The sequence below is a fragment of the Rhopilema esculentum genome, unplaced genomic scaffold (assembly GCF_057945365.1).
Source record: "Rhopilema esculentum isolate cy_ngs unplaced genomic scaffold, ASM5794536v1 HiC_scaffold_27, whole genome shotgun sequence".
Lineage (NCBI taxonomy): Eukaryota > Metazoa > Cnidaria > Scyphozoa > Rhizostomeae > Rhizostomatidae > Rhopilema > Rhopilema esculentum.
The window spans coordinates 494143-515269 of record NW_028300838.1 but is presented as its reverse complement, the minus strand read 5'-3'; the positions used below and the strand labels follow the sequence as shown (position 1 = coordinate 515269).

At 33.6% G+C, this 21127-nt stretch overlaps 1 protein-coding gene across 1 annotated transcript; it reads left to right on the top strand.

Annotated features, from left to right (window-relative positions):
* Positions 1-891: 891 nt before the first annotated feature.
* Positions 892-20999, top strand: LOC148957442 (uncharacterized). The gene is made up of 4 exons (XM_089115371.1): positions 892-1022; positions 2556-3777; positions 12247-12600; positions 20393-20999. Exons 2-4 carry the CDS (start codon positions 2573-2575, stop codon positions 20571-20573), a joined length of 1740 nt encoding a protein of 579 aa, XP_088971497.1. The 5' UTR covers positions 892-1022; positions 2556-2572; the 3' UTR covers positions 20574-20999.
* The last annotated feature ends 128 nt before the right edge of the window (positions 21000-21127 follow it).

Genomic DNA, 21127 nt, shown 5'->3' with positions numbered 1-21127 from the left:
GAAGTGTTTGCTATCACCCTCACTAGTTAGCAAATCATTGTAGATTTACATTCTAGCTGTAATAAGATTTCGAGTTGAAGAATGCCATCTATATAATACATATATTTAATCATTATCAAATTTCTTTTCTGTTGCAACTAACATAGAAAGGCTTCAAGGGAGAAAGGTTTCAAGAACGAAAGACCTTTTATGTATCAAAGTTTAATTTTGTACTTGAAATGTTTATCACTAACTTCTTGATATTGGCTTGATCTTCTTGTATAACAACGATGAGATTAAAGGTTTAGAAATCAAGTTTGTCACATCTATTATTCTTTCAAAATAATTCAGTCTGACACAGTTAAGAAAAAACTAATGTTAACCGTATAAAGATTGTCTTAAAGTTTCCTTCAAAATTTAGTTATGATGAAGGCAATTTCTCCGGCTAAATGCAAGGCAAAGCTGTAGGCAACCTATAGTTTTGTTTATTGTTAATGGTGCAGCCTGATACAGTCTCATTATCAAGATGAGACTACCGTGAATTTCTTTTCTGCGATTGGTAAAGCTTGTGAATGTCGGAGGCTCGGTTGTACTCTAAACTTGACCGGCAAGCGGTGTATTTAGTGGCTAGCGTTCTGATGCAGCAAGAGCGCAAAACGTGATGCGTTGCTAGTTGTTGCAATGTTGCACTTATATCCAAGATCAGAGAATACAGTGAGAACCGTATTCCTTCACAAGGACAGAAACTTGGAGTGCTACGAGTAACATCAGCGAGTTTTTTGCCGCGAGGGGGTTTTTCGAGCAGAGGAACATTGATGCTCCTTGACATTGTTTGCAATATCATTTAGAACAATCGTGGAGAAAAGACACGCTGCTTACGTCATCACATATCAATTATTTATGGTGTAAAGTATTTGAAAGCCCTGGAGCATCCAAGCAGACAACCGCAACTTCAGAGAAGAAAGATAACCAGGAATCGAACCCTTATGAATTCACTTGTCCTTTAACATTCTCGGATGCTGTTGAAAAAGCACAATAAGTGTGTAAGTATAGCTTCCAAAATTTTCATATTGACAAATTAATGCCTATTTGTAAATTGTTTAGATTACATTAACAATCCCCTTAATCATTTGATGAATAAATCTATTTTCATGTCATCCCATATTTTGTATTTCTTCCCTACAGATAGAGCTACTTTTTTTCTCTTCTAAAGTATTTTAGTTCCAAAGTCTTTTCCTAGTTACAGATGTAGACTTACTCAATTTAAGAATAACTTTCAAGAATAAATTGAAAAAGATTCATTTCAGCAAATTTAACTGCTTTTCACTGATTTATCGCATAGAAATAATTCTATTGCGAAACAATATCATTTTCAATCTGAAGTCCAACAATCATGAACATTCACTGTATGTGTTAATATGACTACAAATGGAAAAAATAATAAGGTATTTTGATACACTATTTTCTTAAAATTTAAAGTTTATTGTAAATTTATTTTGCATGTTGCAAGATAAAAGTAACATACCCACGGTCATAATTTTCTTTGATTGATTTTGCCTACAAGTTCCATCTCAAGGTAAAATTACTGTGAAGAAATTCATCTTAAGGGTGTTTTCCTTCTGATGGTTGTCTGTATAAAATTCCTTTTTTAAGAAAAATTTGCGAAAGGCTTTTGATGCTAACGTACTCCTTTGCACTTTATTTTGGTATAAGAGTTACGAGATTTAGTTCATGAGAAGTTGGCTGGTTACTGCTATGATGCTATATACTTTAAGTGTCATGGAAGAGCTAGTTTGAGCCACATTCTACATTATTCTAAATGCACATCAATGGTATGATAGAGAATTTGAGCCATTGATGGCTACAATCCTGGGAAGAATTGTCGAGGCAAAATACAACTTTTGCAATTTTCTATTTTACGTTGCTTTATAAATTAAAAGACCCCCTCCCCCCCCCCCCAAATCAATGTTGGATAGTAGTTAATTCAACTGATCCTCAGAAACTTGCATCCCACATTGAATCAGGGGAGAGAGAATTTGTCTTTTTCAAAGTAAAGAGAAAATGTAAATAAACTCTTTGAAATGTCTCAACTATTTTTTGCCTGTGATTGTAGGTGTGTCTAGATAAAAGCACTTCGAGCATAGCTTTTGTGACTAAATAGAACATCGTTTTGGAAAGCCTTTCAAAAACGAAAGCGCTTCTCTATTTTTTGCTTAATTCTCATCTTTCAATGGCCTGTGCATTTTTAGATTTATGGTTTAACGTCAAATTTCTAGATTTCCATTTTCGAGGTTATCTCTTGCAATTGAAAAACATGCCTTTAAGTAAAATCTGAATTAAGTCTGGTGGATAAAATTACAAAAAGAGTTTTATTAGTATATGAAAGCGACAATGAATTGGAAAACTACCCTGGAAGCCGCCATTTTGCCAATTTGCATTATGTGTATACGTATGCCAAGTCTTCTTATCTCTGATTTAACCAATGTCCTGAAAGCTTTTTATGCATCCATTCTAACTTGTTTTAACTTGCAAAGCCACTACTTTGATAGCTAAGATGAAGTTGCTTTCTATCATAGATACGTTTTAATTCAAGATGAAAATGAATCGTTTTAAACGGCAGCCAAACAGAATGCCTCATTTTCAAGATTACACGCCTATGTGCTTCAAGATGCCTCGAAACAAGCCAACTGCCTTCGTGCCGTACATCTTGCCAGTGAGGCAAATAATTTCACCAGAAATTGAATACCCATGGCAATACTCACAAAGAAGGCATTCTAATAGCCGTGCACCTTTGGCTGCACCAACACCCTTCAGAGCTGTTTGCAGTCATGCGGAAATCGAAGGCTTTAATGGCTACTGGAAACATAACCAAAGCCGATTTGCTGAAAATGGTATTGGGCTCAATGGATATGAAGACCCAGCCAGCCCTGTTTTAACAAGCAGCTCTGATAGTCGCACAAGAATATTCTATCCTACTTCATGTCAAAGCAATGTGGATCAGCAATTAAGGATTGTGTCAAACACAACTGGGCATGGTATGGGATGCCATGACACAGCTAATTTTCAGAGAGATGCTTGGCAGTCGAGATATCAGTGCCCAAACCATGGTTTCCCGGATGTAATGTACAGAAGAACTGACAGTAGCAGACATTTACATGACGAAAGAGTAGGCCGTAAATGTTCTAGTGTTGCGAGAGTTGCCACAACTTTTTCAAGCACGGCTACAAACGACACCACTGCCACGACTACTACTGTGACAGTCACTACCTCTAGTGGTGCTAATGTCATTGTATCAACAGCCTTCACCACTGTTTCGTCTGCTGTCATTGCCAGTAATGCCATCTCTGAGACTTCTACATCAACAAGAAATGTAGATCTAGCCAAAGCCGATTCTTCAGATAGCGCGTTTAAAGTTCTTGAGACAGTTGCAAAGCAAAATGGTAGTAGCTCGAAGAAGCCCAATAGAAGACAAAAAGCTGCCAGAAATCGCCCAAAGCTAAGTTATTTGAACAACCAGCCCGATCAGAGACTTGATGATGAGCTTCATTTGCCAGAACCTATAGATTTTACATCTACAATCTTAGGAAGTGAAGATGAAGACATTAAAGATGTGAAAGGGGAAGAAGATAGGCTGTCAAATTTGGAACATTCCAGTCTCGTTAAAAGAAACAACCCTTATGAGGGAACGTTAAAGCAATTGACCCAAAGAATAAAAAAGAAAAAGGAAGAAAGAAGTAAAGAGGAAGTTGCTTGCAAAATTTTTGGACTTCTCTGTTTGCAAGGATCTCGAGAAAGGAGGTAAGAATTTTTTAGATGCGAAATCTGAAACTGTTAGTGTTATGCAATAGGATTGCTGTTTATAAGATAGAACTACTTTATCATTCTTGGAAAAGGAAACAAGTTTCGTTCCAGTTTGTTTAAGATGAGAAATTTATCCTTGGACATCTTATTCTCGAATCCAGAAAATAAGAAGACTATTTTGGTAGGTATGTGAGGCCAGTTAAATCTCAAGAAGCTTTTTCATCAAAGTTACATTCATTTTTGTTTGTTTGGGTTACACTGTGGTAGGAAATTGCTTTGTACTTGCGAAGGAAACAATTTTTCAAAGTTATTCTCTTCTTTAACATCCTCGAATAAATCTTACCCCTTTTTTCATTTGAAGTGTTGATCAATAATAAAGTCAAACTTTCAATGGCACTCTTAAAGACATTTCCTAAAGACATTCTCTTTACAATAGTTGAGCGTTTTTTAAAAAAAATTGAAAATTTGCTAGGGTCTTCTGGCAAATGTTCTTAAAAACTGAGTCTAGATAAAGAGAAAAGTTTGATTTGTTCCAAAAGATGCACACTTCAAGCAAGAATAACGGATTATGTTATGTTTGAATACATTGCCTTAAAAAAGGGTATTAATTGCCAGTAAAGTTGCATTTGGATATTATGCTTAATAGTTTTTCCGAAAACTGTTTCTGCAATGGAGTTTTATGAGGAAAAGGTCTACGTAGAGTTGCTATATATTTTTCTACATACAGCAGTGAAACTAACGTGTTTTTTCTAAGTCAGTTTCATACCCGTAGATTTTCTTGGCGCTTCTTTTCATAAAAGGGAGAAGGCTAAAAAAGAGCACATTTTTGGAAGCTTCAATTTTCACTTTATGCCATAAGTTTCTTCTACTTTGGTTAAAATGCTCTGCAAAAACTCTTTAGCTTCTGTCTTTGCTAGAAGTAGCTTCAAAACCTGTCAACATTTATAACGTAATAACGAAGTATTAATACTTTTGTGAAAAGAAGGTAATACCAAGGATTCAAGGTAGCAGAATTTTAAACTTAGTGATGATAGCTGTCTGTCAAACGATAATAAATAGGTCTATATCTTATTTCTTGAACACTTGCTTTTTAACAAGACACGGGCTCAAAAAAAGAGGAATTCCATTTCCTTGCGTTTCTGGAATAGACAGAAAGATTCCTTCAAGAGCTGTACAATCATATCTTTGCATTTAAGTGTGAAAATTGCAAATGTATGTAGGTGTCAAATTCAAACTCAACGTACCTAAGATAGCTCATCTAGCAATGGCAATCTTCATAGTTTTAAGAGATTATTCTGATAAGAAAATCAACAGCTCTGTTGGTATTTTTGCGCTGTGTATTGAAAAATAAAGCCATTAAAGCCGTTTCATTTGCCAATAAACATGTACCGGGTTAATCTATATTCACATTATCTATATTAATATTGTATCTTACTCTTTCAATATTGCCTTTTTGGACTTGATAATTAGAAAGTAATTAGGTTTATCAAAAGGCAACGTTTGAAATACTCATCTCTGGAACGGAGAGACAACTTTTTAAATGTATTTGTTGCGGACAAACATTTTCGCGAATTTGAAGTGAGGAATACATACAAAAGCCTTAGATCGTGTAAAACTAGTTGGTACAATAAAAGAAAAAAAACAAAAACATGCATTTTTTAATCATGATTTGAAAAATATAGGTTGATAACGAAAAAACCTTAGTGTATACAAACCCCCAAGCATTCCATCTGTCACAGACAGTCTTTAGTGGAACAAAAGTTTCAGGTCATTCAGTTTAAGGTCTAATTAATGCATCAAGCAAACTGATGATACAGCTTCTGTGTGCATATTCAAATTGAAGAACTTGAATTGTGTCTTCTTTAACATATGCATGATACTGTGCTGATATCAAAATTTATTTTATTATCACAGAAGCAAATATGACAGTTGCTGCAACATACAGATACACAAATATGATTGCTTTTTTATACAGTAGACCAATACCACTCACTGAATAATTTCATACCAATGAAATACCATGTATAATGTCGCATGTTCAAAACATCAAAGTTAAGTGATAAAAATACATTATTTTTTTGCTTAAGAAAAGTTCTTGTTATTATTGCTTAAATCAAACGTTCCAATTTTCCATTTGCTCAAACTTTGCTCAACGTGTAAATTACAACCTACGCTTTCCTGCTATAACTTTTTCAACCATTTGAAAACAAATTAGATTCAAACACCATGATTGGTCCGAGCTTAAATGAGCATTACATTTTTTCCAATAACAAACTATTGAGGGATATTCACATTTTTCCAAAACATGCTTGCGATTACTTTATTATGTTTGCCCACTAACTTTTTATGCGACAGAAAGAGTGCCTTTGGAGTTTCTGGAGTCAAACTCTGTATCTTTTTTCATGTTTGAAAGTACCTTACAATTCAAAAATAATTCATCGTTTTAGGTGTTGATTTTTATATTACTAAAACTGTTAGTTCCTGATTCAAGAAAACTTTCAAAGATCAATGAATCACCCATTCAAAGTAAAGTAAAGACTAGACAAGTAGTAAAGTGAGTAAAGAAAAGACTGTCTTGGTCAGTTTGTGGCTCTTTTCCCTTCATATAAGTAAAGTTTAAAAAATTTATAAGGAAATTGTCCTAAAAATGTTAAAAAATAAAATATAACTAAAAAAGCGTAAAGTTTGAAATTATTGGGACTGGAGACACAAGTTCTCTGTCTATAGTGTGTGAATTCTAAAGACTCTAATCAATATTTGCATTTTTAGGCTCAGCTATTGTAAAGGGGATGTTTATTTTGAGTGCCCTCGAAAGTGCAATTTTGTATTGATCAGAATTCATATTGAATGCTTTCTAATGTAATAAGGTGGAGTTAGGAAATGTGATCTTTAAGTCAGGATCGACCTTTTTCAAACAGGAGCCAAAGCAAATGCCAGAACAGATCAAAAGTTGAAGGTTTAGCATAAAAACATATTCATCCTTTGAAAAGATTAAATCAGGAACACCTCTTGGTGAAACATGCTAAACGTTGCATTTACACATGAGAGCGATGATAAATTTTTTTGCATGTTTAAATACTATTCGGGAACTATGCCCTACAATTCCAATTGCTGCCAAGAAGTTTGATATTTTCCATTATATTAAACCTGATGAAAATTAAAACAGTCATAACAAAATTTAATGACATGAGTCTCTACCTAAAGCTGTTACATTTGATAACTTTTTTAGAATTATGGCTTTATAGAATAAATAATAATTATAAGATTCTTGATTTTCAATTCTAAATAGATGATTTTTGTTTTTATCTTGATATCGTGGTTTGGTGGATAATGATTATCCAATGTTGAACAAGACCATGTGCTTAAATTTCCTACCAGAAAGCTTCTGTTTCTGCCAAGAAAACTTCAAAGCCCTTTGGCTCAAATGTTGAATTAATTAAATAGAGTAATTCAAAAAAAGAATGTAGACATAAAAGGAAACATTGACAGCAGAGTTGTTTGTTACTATGGATAGATCTCTAGAATTTTGGTCAAACTTTCAGATTGCGTGACAAAGATGTTTGGTTGCCAGTTTAATTTTGATATAGAGAGAACTTTTTCCATCCAAATTCTATCTCTCTTAACTTCGGCTTCAGTTTGCGCTACACTGAACCAACTTACAGTCAGATACAGTGCAACCTATTCCCGAAGGAGAAGGGGGTATTATCTTCCATTTGCATTTTTATGGGGTGTGCCATTTTTGGATACCTTTTTTCAAGTAGTAAATATATTTTGGGGCATCAATTTTTGTAAAACTAAAATTAGGCATAAATTTTGGGAGTGATTTTTAGCATGACCTTTGATTTTTGGTGATATGTTATTCTTTACTTAATTGAATTGTTGGAATTTTGCTAGTTTGAATTAATTTTGAAGGTATGCATTTTATATTGTATCTAAATTTTGGATAATTTATGAATTTTAGAGTATGTTTTAATATCTCAAACCGGCAGTCCCCTTGGTGTTTTGAAGCAACCCCCCCCCCCCCAGGAACCTATCAAAAGCTTAATTGTGCAAACATTTTACAGTATTAATGACTAAAACATTTCAATTCTAAGGATAGATATGATTATGTTTGAACTGAATAAATATTCTAGTGTAGCGCAATGTGATTTTGATTTATCACAGCCGAAGTATAATACTGAGAAATCAATCCATCTGAAAGTTCTCGGTGGTTGGGCAAACAGTCAAACAGTTTAGACATATGCCTAATATATTGAGAAGTCAGCACTTTAGAACAAAAAATTATTTTGGTTCATTGATTGATATCAAGCAAAGCAGAACTTGTTAACGTATAGTATTATAGATAGAGAGGGAAAATCAATCTTATATAAAAAGAATCTGCTTTTGGTTAATTCAAAGATACATTTGCAGAAGCTCTTGCATACATGCAATCATTTCTTCTTTTGTTTAAGAAAGTGATCTCTTTATAACTCTTACTAATAAATACGTAAGAATACAATCAATTAAAGTTAAAATTATCTTTTCATATTAATTCACTGGTAATTTCAGCAAGTTATAGCTGCTTAATTGTTGCAAATTTCATGTCCGGCCTTACTTTCTGGTACCAGCCCTTTGTATTTCATACAAAAAGCCTACAACTGTAAATGATATCATTTCAAAAACAAGATAAGATGAAAGTGTTTTATCAGGTGCATGTATGGTTAAAGACAAAGGCCGATGAATATTCAATTTTATCATATGAAGATGGCAAATTTAATTATCATATGAAGGTATATCATAACGATAAAATACAACAAAAAATTATAGTTAGAAATTACAAACCACAATAATGGCTCGCGCTTAAAGAGAAAACTGTCTTTGCCTAGGATCTAGCTTGTCAATTATTAATGTATGGTTTATGGATACATTTGTGAATTATTCGCCATTACACGTTGGTGACTTCTAGGCCCATTGTTTCTTGGTCATTCTTCTCGACCACATCTTTTTGTCATCAGTTGACGTCTAGGCAGAGGCAGCCCTTAACATATTACTACATATAATGCTAAATTTTTAAGTACAGGAAAAATAAAATATATAAATAAACTATACGATTATCTTTTAATGTTGAAGAAACTAGTTCAAAAATAAAGTAGCCATAAATTTTACATCTCTGATGTATGTTATGTTGGTATAGCAAATTCTAAAAACTGTTTGGGATTTTGTGTGAACAAGATACCCATGTCCTGTTCCACACATATTGATCAATAAAAGTGCTGTTACATTAAAATGCTCTGAAACATTGGATAAGGCCTTACATTATAGCCCAATGAGTAAGAGTGGAAGTTTCCTTTAGAGTTTTCACCTAATTTCATCTCTTTTTTCTATTCAATTTTTACATTGATTGTGTAAATAATTAATAATGAGTACATTGAGTTGATTGGGGTACTTAGTTGAGCCTTCGAGTCAAATAATTAATATTGAATACATTGAGTTGATTGGGGTACTTAGTTGAGCCTTCGAGTCAAATAATTAATATTGAATACATTGAGTAGATTGGGGTACTTAGTTGAGCCTTCGAGTCAAATAATTAATATTGAATACATTGAGTTGATTGGGGTACTTAGTTGAGCCTTCGAGTCAAATAATTAATATTGAATACATTGAGTTGATTGGGGTACTTAGTTGAGCCTTCGAGTCAAATAATTAATATTGAATACATTGAGTAGATTGGGGTACTTTGTTGAGCCTTCGAGTCAAATAATTAATATTAAATACATTGAGTTGATTGGGGTACTTAGTTGAGCCTTCGAGTCAAATAATTAATATTGAATACATTGAGTAGATTGGGGTACTTTGTTGAGCCTTCGAGTCAAATAATTAATATTGAATACATTGAGTAGATTGGGGTACTTTGTTGAGCCTTCGAGTCAAATAGTTAATATTAAATACATTGAGTTGATTGGGGGTACTTCGAGTCAAATTCCCTTGTTCAATCTATATTGGTAAGTCGGTTGAGATGAAGAAATTTTGCTACAGTAATATTATGAATAATACATAAAACTATAGAATACAACTGAAGAAAGTAAATACAGTATCACAAATACAGTAAATACAGGCAATGTAATTAAAGTTAATACAGTATCACGAAGTTAATGATTAACAGTTTATAGGTAAGAATATGAAGATTGCATTACAGAGTACTTGGATACTAATTTTGCTAGAGCCATGGATTATAATATTTGGCAAGAAGGCATTTAGATTTTCTGGGAGCTACTTTCGGTTGGGACTATTCCATATCCATTCCAGTTTTGTTTTCTCAATTTGGAAAAATTACTAAACCCTGAAAATTTTCTATTTACAATATATCAATATTTTCAGCAGATGAAGGATGAATTTTTTCTGAAATTTGCCAACAAGATTGGAAGTCATTTGTCTCTAATAAAATTGCAGACCATATTAAATAAGAGAACGTCAAAGTAAAATACGAAAGCTGTTTTCAAAATCAAGCTGATCGTTGATGCATTTTTAGAGACTTGTTTTCAGAAAAAGGTAGCTAGAGTCTCTTATAGCTGCTATTGATACTGATAGGTATAAGATTGTCATCGCTCGTTGAGATCAAAATATAATTCATGCATGTGAATAATACACGAATTGAAAAAAGGTACAGAGATAAAAACGTGTTTTGTAGACATTTAATCATTATTTAGCCTTTTGCTGTTATTAAACTTTGAAAGCCAACATTCTCCTTGGAATTTTTAGATGAATCTCATTCGTTTTTCGTTCGTTACAAATTTTGATCAATACAAAATTTCACTTTCTCGGGCACTCAAAGCAGATTTTTTTTTACTATAGCTGAGCTTTCATACCAGTAACATTGGCTACGTTCCTAAGGCTATTCACACCTAAGTCAGAGATCTTGTGTCTCCAGCCTTGATAATTGCAAAATTATTTGTTTTTTTGTGTGACAGTTTTTTGAGAACAATTTCCTTATCAGTCTTAGAACTTTTTCTATCTGAGGGGAGAAGTGCCACAAACTGAACAAGACAGTCTTTTCTTTACTCAAGCCTTGAATGGAAGATTCATCTTGAATCAGGAACTACCAGTTTTAGTAATACAAAAATCAATACTTAAAACGATGAACCATCTTTGAATAATAAGGGACTTTCAAACATTAAAAAAGATACAAAGTTTGACTCCAAGAGCACTTTTCTATGTTTTTTAAAATGTAAGGCAAACAGAATTAGAAATCATGAGCCAATTTTGGAAGAATGTTACTTTATTCTGTAAAAATCTTCAAAATATTTACTATGGATTAAACTGAAGTACTTTTTGTCCGAACCAATACATCATCCAATGAATAAAGCAGCAAAAGCTTGATGCAAAATCCTTTGATATAAGCTTTTTATTAGATCCTTTTCTGATGGTAAAGCAGTAAATTTTTATTTCTTACAATCTTTTTTATATCTCGAGTTCTTTTATGAAAATTGCTGTTTAATGGCCTGTAATAGAGTGATCGCTGCCGTACATGCAGAGCTGTAGATGCTTTTAGTGTATACAGCTTGATGATTAAGTTGTTACTCTGAGTTTCACACTTAATGCGTTCATCAGGCAATTGTTCTGTTCCAGAAAAACTTATGTTAAAGCAACTTATATCCAAATATCTTTCATCGTGTCATTCTTACTGCATTATTCAACTTGTTTATTGGTTATCATTACATTAACGTGCATTGTCTGGTACTGTACATGGATTTATCTGTGAATAGGAAGCTTTGCTTTGCGTTAACAAGGTAACTAATAGTTAGACAAGTATTCTTTCAAACCCTTCTGCGAAGCAGATGGTATTGAAAATTTTAGAAAGAAATGCTGAAAGCATTAAGGGATAAAAATAAAACAAAACAAATTGTTGCTCCATTAGAGAGGGTAAGAAGTATAAAGATTTATTTAAGATTTATTATTGTTGATAAAGCAGAAGCAATCTAAATATTATCAATTAAAGTATATTATCAATTCTCAGAAAAATGAGGGGTAGTATTATAATGGGTTGGTTTGAGTTTCGCTAAGAGTGCTTGTTGATAGATCCATATTTGTGTGAAAATATTGATAAATTAAAAAATTTGAATAATTTGAATAATAAAGCAAAGCCTCTAGCTGATAATCATAGGGTGCTTATCCACCTTCATTGTGAATCATTGCCATCAATTTGTCATCTTGAGAGTATCTCTGCTAATCTGCCTACGGTTTTTATGTAATTCTTTAATATTCTTGATATATTAACCTAATGCTTTTTATCACAATGATCTTGCCTTTGAACTTAGGGTACTACGGTTGGAATGGCTTTGTTTTTCTCCTTTTTTTTCAGGAAAATGTTGTCATTAATTTTACTTCTATAGCAAGGGACCATTCCTTTCTAAAGGAATCATCCTTTACCAAATGACACTCTAACACAATGCAAGTACTGAGATTTCTTTACATGCACCTTTTTTGCAGATATGAAATAAGTGTTGAAGAATTACGAAGACGCGTGAGTGCTCCCGAGCACTTGAACAAAGTAGACATGATATCGTACTTGCGATTGGCAAAGAATTCTGCAAGACAGCTGCTGGAGAAACATGACATCATCAGCTCTCTTCACCACCGCCTCTCCAAGCACACTGTTCTTTCCAAAGTATCAGAACGAGAGTGTGAGGAATTGGCAAATGGAGTCCACGACATTAACATGTCCTTCTTTCCATTTGAAGTGACTGCAAAAACGTCAGTATCCAATGCAAAAAAATCAGGAACAGACAGCACAAAGCGGAAACAGAATCTCATTAAAAGACTTAAAGACCTAGAAGTAACGAGGTAAGAGGCATTGTGTACTTTATATATATATCCTTACTTTACTGTTACGTGTGAAAACATAAAATTACCTCTTGATGCATTCATAGTAGCGCATTTTCTGGTATGCCAAGCATTTTATTTAATATTATCTTATTGATTATTTTTTATTCTTCCTGCTCATTTGTTTCTTTCTGATCTTATATTTTTCAAGTATCTCCTTTTTAATTTGACATTCTCTTTGTCTTTCACTCTTAATACGTCAACCAGAGCCTCACGAGTTTAATTAGAATAAATCAAGACTATAGTCCAGGACAGGCACCGCGGAGCGTTGAGAAAAGTGGAGCGTCAAAAAAAGTAAAGGTGGAAGGGGGGGGGGGCTAAAACCGTATAAAAAAACCGTATGGTAGTTTAGTATTTAATTTTTGGTATTTCATGCAAAAAGTGGGGGTAATTTTTGGCTAAAGTCCCCCAGCCCCTCTGCTCTGCGGTGCCTGCAGGAACCTCTCATATGAATGGCTTTTATGCCCTGCTCAACTAATTGCTACAAAACCTTTTATAATCGTCGCAAAAGACGAAAACCTATTCGCCTCAGGATCGATTCTGGTGGATTATGAAAGTAACCATTTGCTTCTGCAGAACAACGAATCCAGATGCCTTCCGGTTATGTTTTGTGATATTAACTGTAAAATAAAGTTTATAAACTTCAGCTAAAAGAAAATATGAAGTGACGAGAAGTGACGAGAAAATGAATAATTAAAGTTAAGCAGATATGAATCTGGATGCCAGAGCCGTTTAAATGTTTATTTTAAAATTAGAAAAGCCAGCTGTCTTTGTTTCCCCCCTTTGTCGTAGGAGACACTGGCAGTCGGGGTAAGGAGATATAAGTTCTGTTTTGTGCTTTTGTTAGTCTGGTATAGGAATTATTTGCCAATTTAATATACTGAGAAAGAGGAAGAGGGAAAACTATTTGCTGAAAATCTAACAAATTTTCAGCAATTTTTTGGGGGAGGATTGAGCGATTAACTGCCCCCTCCATTACATATGAAGTGAAAATGTATTCTCGTGGTAAGATATCTTAACCTTGGAATCAAAAATGAAAAGAGAGCTACACAAAAAAGATAATTGAAAAATCTCAGTGCAATTTACTGCGCTTACCCCACCTATAATGAAAGCTCAGTTTCTGTCACTGCTGTCCCATAGATATTACTGAAAAACAAGCACAGGTGCATTTTAAGATATCGCAAAGTCATTCAATCTTGCTTCTTTAAAAAGTAATGCTTTTTCATTCTATTTTACCAAGTTTCATTTTAAACTTTCTAAGATACCTTGAAATATCAAAAACAGTAGCAGCAAGACAATCTACAGTCTCCAGTATTTTTATCCGTGCGCTTTTCAACAATCTTTTACAATGAACCTTGTAAATTGTAGATTTAACATTACTTCTCTGTTTGTAAATGTAAAGTGGTGACGTATTTTGTCATATTTAGTGAGGCCCGTGTGATTCGATGCAAATTGATTATTAGTCAATACAAGTACGGTCAAATGAAAACCTGGAGGATTCTAATATTTCTACAAAACTTGGATGAAAAATTGAAGTCCTGAAAAAGTGTCTGGAAAAAGCTAAGAAAAATGGTTAAATAATAGCGAAGATTATTTGTATTTGTATTGGTATTTGTTTCTACCTAGCATCCGAAGGTAGTTTTCAGGACGCTGAGAAGCTATGCTTATCGAGGAGTGTCCTGGTCCTTCCTCTCGATATGACCACACCTCGTGATTCCTACGCCTGGAATTACAGAGAGCTGGCGACTCTCCCCATTCTGGGTAAAAGTTTGGTCATGCCAGAGACTCGAACCACGGACCCTTGAGCAAAAATGATATAAATTCAGTCTCAAATGGTTCCAGAAATGGATATCATGACAAGGCCGGCAAAAGCAGGGGGGGAGGGAGCCATGGCCCCCCCACTTTTCTGCAGAGCTAAAGGAATATTTTAGGCAAAAGTGGAAATAAATGTAGTAGATCATTCTGTAAGTAACTGTGCTAGCTTAGTAATCCCTTACATATGCCTTTAGATTTAGCTTTATTTCTATGACTTTACCATAGAAGACATATATAAATTTGAATATGGGAATTAGATCGAAGAAATCGGTCATTTTCTAAGTTGTACAACGAGTAACAGCTTGGCTTAGAAGACATAACTATGAATTCTATTAAAACTATTTTTTATTTTTGTTAAAAGCACCTTTTTTTCGAAATATTTAAGATCAGATTTTACCAAACAAAATCCCAAGTATACAAATTGCTTAATTTGCTTTTATTTTAGTTGATAGTTCTTCTGTTTTTGTTGAAAATGCCTTGGATTTTCCTTTAGTCAAAATCCATTTTAGATACAGTCTCTGGCCATTCCCTAAAATACAATAATCCTAAAACTTTTTCTTACATTAATCCTTATGCAGGATGGCCTAACATAAGCCCTTTCAAGACTTTCATATTTGGCCCCTCCACTTTCAAATACGTTTCGCCGGTCCTGCATGGATGGGCTTATCAAAATTACTATCGAGGAAGTAACATTAATAAGCATTGCACTTCGTCTTCGCGGCAAGAAATATGACGCAGGGGAACTTTCTTCCATGCTCAAAGTCTATTATTTGTCTGTTTGCCTTTTGAAACACCAATACTTCTCGAAGTTCCCTTTGAGATTCTATGACTTTAAAACTGCCCTTCCGTTAATGAAAGTGAGTCATGGCTGATTCCAGTTGGTGAAATGAGTATTCCTTGTAGATTGAAAGACGTTTTCTTGCCTTTCTCTTCTCTTCCCGCACATCTTATTGATCACCTCAAAGTCTGACTATAATACCTTCCGCCAAAGATCCTGACTGACCTCTTGCAAGAGTTTTCATTGCAGGAAAAAGTTTAGTAATGTCATCTATAGCTTATACTGCAATATGATGTTATATATATGGGTTATTTCATTTGATACCGTCATATTCGGGATGCAATATGTGTGAAAAAATTACGGACTCAAAAGTGATCCTCGTACAACAGTCATAGATATCTCAAAATATCCAAAATCTAATAACAGAACAGTAACTCAGCTAATCCTCACTTGTCTAAAATTAATCAACATAAAATGATGTAAAATATAAGATTTTACTTACATTTTTTAATTGAATAAATTTATAAGAAAATAATTCATGTTTGTAAAATATACGAATTCTACATTGTTGTTAGTTGTCTAAAAGATCAAACATTGCTGGGAGCAAAAGAGAGTAGCAATACATGATGCTGTTTTGTAGCGATAACATCAATTTTGTTTTGTATAGAAAAGAATTCTTACTTACTTTGAAATTGGATTTTGGACTTTGTACTGAATAAATTATAAAAATTATGTTTATTAAGATCACAAAATTCAATGATTTTCTCATAACATACTTGAAAAATCGTGCTGTAAAGAGTAGTTTTTGTAAGAGACAAGATTCTGCTAACGTTTGGAAAAAATTGCAAGGACATTCATGTACAAGGCTGCTCTAGTAGCTCTTGGTTTAGTATGCCCGATGTGGGATTGGGGTTACGGTAACAACCGCATAGTAATACACATTGCCGGTTGACAAAATATTTGCATAGATCAATACACAGATGTTCTTTGCCATATACCATTGTTTGAAATTCATTAATAACTTAAATTAATTCCATCACTTGTGACGTCAACAATATCCTGATAAAAAACAACTACCAGCAGTATAATCAATTCTAATAAAGTGATCGTCTCAAAGCAAATAAAAAATTCTTTTAAATGTTTGCACAGAGATTTCATGGCCATCCATAATAGTTACTTTGTCTATCTCCTGAACTTATTTTTAGAATAGAATTGCGGGCATTGTCGAGATGTATACGGGGATGGGCTACTTTTTAAACTAGGGCTGTTCAGAAACTTAGTTATCAGATGACGTTTTTGCGTAGACAGATATCAATTAATCCTTGAATTAGATAGCTTAAACGTGAGTACATCAAGCCTAGTCGTGCAAACCCCTTGTAAATGTGTAAGGTCTTAGCGATGAGACTTTGTTTCATATGTTCACTTTTACAATTGTTTCTGAATATTCTAGAAAAAATATGTGATATTGAACGTTCATAGAGTTTCAAGATTATGAATTTGGTGGTGGTTTGTTGGAAATGAAAAACTATTTAGATAAGTTAACATTATAAAATTAGAGCAAGCCATGTTTTTTAGAATCTAGAAATGCTCTTTATGTTACAGAGATTCAGAAGTTTTTGCCAGATAAAGGCTTTAAGTTTTTTAAGCAAAAGAGATTCTTTGTATAATGTTCTTGCAAAGAAAAATAGAAAATTAACATGTAGCTGTACTGCTGTTGACGATATTTTGATGAAATGAAAGACGATGAGCAGTTTGATAACATTTTGATGAATTTCAACATCTTTTCCACCAACTTGTTGACAACAAGGGGGACGTCCTTGTACCCCAAATGTTTACGGTTGTAAAAAATCAAAATTTTAATACATCACAAAATTCTTTTGGCCTAATTTCGTTTTGTGGTATCTGGTTATTGTTCTTGATGGATTTTTAAAGATCTTACTACCTTATCTTTTCTGAACCAATGTATGGATAAGCTGAGACAGTTGGCATGTCATATTTGATAGTATGTCATGTTCTCTATGTATTGAACGTCAGCTTGATAACTTATACTTGACCTCAAAATTGGCTTCTTCTATTCATATGAGCTACTGATAGCTTTTTAAACTTGAAGTAGTCTTATTATCTTGTAATAATGTCATGAACCTCAGGGCTCAGTTTTTATGACCACACTCTCAATGAAACTGTAAAGTGAAAGAAGACACCGGTAAAAATGTATAGGCCCTAAAGTTTGGTGTGATTTGTACCTTGACATGAACAACAGATTTTGCAATCTAGGGATACTAATCTATAAGCATAAATATATATTAAACAAAGGCGACGACAGTACCCCTTTCCCCCTATCTTGACCAGGGTTGTGATAACAGAGTGGCAGTACCATATTGTATTCAATGCTTACAAATAAAAAGGAACTATTTAGGGATGTTAAAGAAAAAGCGTTGTGTTGCAGTTGACCATACAAGCTCATCAACGGTAGTAGTTAAAGCCCTTTTTGTCATCGCTGAAGCCAATTCAAATTTTCATGTAACTAGCCATGATATTATCAAAGTGATTCATCGAGATAGCAGATATCAGTTTTGATATCTTCAAATAAAAAATTCATATAACCTTCAAATTCACAGTGTGTGTCTGTGTGTATTGCTAATGGGCTCCGTTATGGCTGGGAAAAGAGGTCAGTGCCCAAATTTAATATCATTAAAAAGAAATACAAAAGAAGACAAACAAAATAGGATAAAAACAGCTTAGCCTTCGAAAAACTTGATAAGTACCCCATAATACCCTATCGAAATTATCGATGATATAAATTTGATAATAAATCTACAAGAAATGGAAATTCTATGGTTATAAAATCTCCCTTAGGCAAGATTTCCTTCATATTTTACGTAATCTCTTAAATCGCTGGAATTTTTTATTGGTAAACCTGATATTGTTTTATAATGAGAAAAATCAAAAGGAGCACCGTTTTACGTCATTTTGAATAAAGAGAACATGGTTCAAAGCCCAAATCCAGGTGCCTGGCTAGGATTTGGTCACAAGTATGGGCTGTAGTCTTCTCGAAATTTGGCCTAATTACTTTAAGCGTTTATGAATGCACAATGCAGTTAATGCAAAGTGCACCTGCAGATTGAATAGTTTGCTTGCAACATTTCTTGAATAAGCCCTAAAGCAATGGTACCTATTGCCAAGTGCTAAGTTATGCCAACTATGATGGGGACGTTCAAGTTACTAGAAACTAGCTAGCTCCCTTTATGTCAAGCAACCTAGCATAGAAAATCAGACATTTCTGCTATTGTTAAAGCTATAAATCAATAAACCCTTCCGTTCCTAAAAAGATGTCCCTATGACTTTGCTGTGGACACTTTCAAACATCGTCCTGCGGTGCAAATTACCGCTCTATAGTAAAAATCAAGAGATCTTGCTTGGGCGGGAAGTTTTAAGGTTTCTGATTTTCAAAAATGCTACAGTTATTACAATAAGTGATTTATTAGGTTAGTCGATTATTCTCTAAAGAATAGAAAGATATACAACAAATCGTATTATGAACAATTTTCAACTACAATTAATATTTTTGTCCCAGAAAGTGCTGCATCCTGCGCGGACACAGCACCGCAAGACTCTGAATCATGATTATGTGATACAATACCTGCCTTTGCCATGACTTCATGCAATCAGTCCACCTTCTCTTTGGCTTTCTTTATCTCCTTCTATCCTTATCTTCGCAATCCTCGCTATTGGCTTTCAAAATAGCACTTCTTTTTATGTACTATATGATATCGTTTCCCTTCTACGTCTCTTTTTGCTATGTTAATTATCTTTTACTAGTTATCACATAAAAAAATGCCTCAATTTCATCTAGTATTTACTTTCCAAAATTTCCACGTGTATAACAAGTTTATTAATCAGACATTTACACTACAAATTTCAAAGAAATTTCGTTATACGGAAATTTGCACCTTGAATTTCAGTGACTCAGTTTAATTTTCTCAGTTTCATTGACAAATAAAAGTTTATTTGTCAGAAACTCACGCTCCGAATTTCTTAGAAATTTCTTCTCACTGAGATCTACAGGCCCGATTTCGTGTTTAAATCTTTTAGGTAATATTATCATAAACTTTTAATTTGTTTTTAATATCCAATAGCTACAATTTCTACTTGTTTGCTTGATTTACCTTTTATCTTGAATTTCACCGACAAGTTATCGATTTTAAGATTAAGATTAAGATTTTCGATTCCTTTTGCACTCATGTAGTTGTCATAGGCACGTCGTTGTAAAAAAAGATGACACAGTGATAACATCCATGTGATCACCATTACTGATTTCAACACTCTCATTTCTGCTACCACTATCTTCCTTTCCTGGCTCTCTTTTAGTGACAGTGTGGAACAAGTTTGCCATATACAAACATTTGATCCAAAAAAAGTCGGTTGCCTTATTTTGAACGCCCCCTTCCCCCAAACAAAATTGTCTAGACAAACCACTAGTTGCTACCACAGTCTCCATACGAGGTTCTAGCCATCATTCTGAGTAATCTTTCATTTACAAAAATATGATTAACAGCTCTTTTGTTAGCAGTTGTTTTCCATATTACTTGTATCTGTCTCAAAATTTGTTATTTTGACATTATCGCGTACATAGAATCTTGTGTTATTTTGAATACAAAAATCAATGCCGATATCAAATTAACGCGTTTGTCTTATCTTTTAACTCCAATGTTATAGCTTATTCAGCTAACAATATTACGAAACCTATCTTTTATTCTATCCAAGACTTCGATATATGCATTCTAAATTCAGATAATAATTGAAGATGTTATTAGTTCTCATTTTTAAATGGCAAAATTATAATTGAACTGAATTGTAACCCTGGGAAAAGAATGAAGGTTAAAATGAATCTAATGAAAATGAAATTATTTCTCCAGTTTTTCTAACAAGGTCACATCTTTCAAAAGAATGATCCCATTTGAGAGGCTTGTGGCATTGAAGCTTCTTTTTGAAGCTTGAATGTATTTTTATTCGAGTTCTTGATTTGCTGGAAATATTTACCCCTAGGCTCGCATTTAATCAAAAATATTATGTTTTAGTTTCTCTTTAGATGTATTTCAAGTTTGATTAGAAATTATTTTCATCTTACTTCTTGTTACATATAAAGATATCATTTTTCAGATCAATACTTATGCAGCTACTTTCGGTGATACACTCATTGGATGAGAACAAACAGATGAAGGACTTCGAATCGATGACGCACACCTTTGGCATACGGAATCTGTCCAATCATGTCCTGTTTTTCAATAAGTACTTTGAAGAGGAAACGAAAACAGCACTTAACTCTATAAAAGAAGACTAGCCTTTCGTTTAATTTCGATATGGACTCAGACTTATAGTCTTATGGCTTGGCAACACGAAGTCTCTTTTGTAGAAAGTAAGCCAAATATCAACATAAAGAAAGTTGATAAGATGTTAATAGAACACTCTTTAAATTAATTGTTTAGAAAGATTTGTGGCGTAGATGAAGGGCTTGAAATATTTGTAACTTTTGCCAGCTAAACAGATATGCAGAAGTCATGGCCATTGCTTGTTTAGGCTAACACACCAAGTCGACTTACGGCTTCGTTTAGGAAATGGCTCCAAACTTAATTGTACGAACTTTTAAGCATAGATTAGGGTATTAGTTATTCAGTTATTTGCCAGAATACAGTATTTGATACTGTTTGTACTGGTATGGTAGATTTTTTGATGATATGAAGTTTGAAAACCTATAGGGGAATAGATCACAAAAGTTGTTCTGGGTGAAACTTTTCACCCTCAATTGTTTATCCGTTGTGAAATTTATAATTTCATGTATGTTAGTGTGTATATATATATTCAACATATCACGAGCACTGCAACATGACCAAATTT

Bases quoted from the DNA above. Each gene is read 5' to 3' on its own strand.
- LOC148957442 (XM_089115371.1), top strand. From the start codon at position 2,573: ATGAAAATGAATCGTTTTAAACGGCAGCCAAACAGAATGCCTCATTTT. The intron at 3,778-12,246 runs GTAAGAATTTTT...CCTTTTTTGCAG, and splicing joins CAAGGATCTCGAGAAAGGAG to ATATGAAATAAGTGTTGAAG. The intron at 12,601-20,392 runs GTAAGAGGCATT...ATCATTTTTCAG, and splicing joins AAAGACCTAGAAGTAACGAG to ATCAATACTTATGCAGCTAC.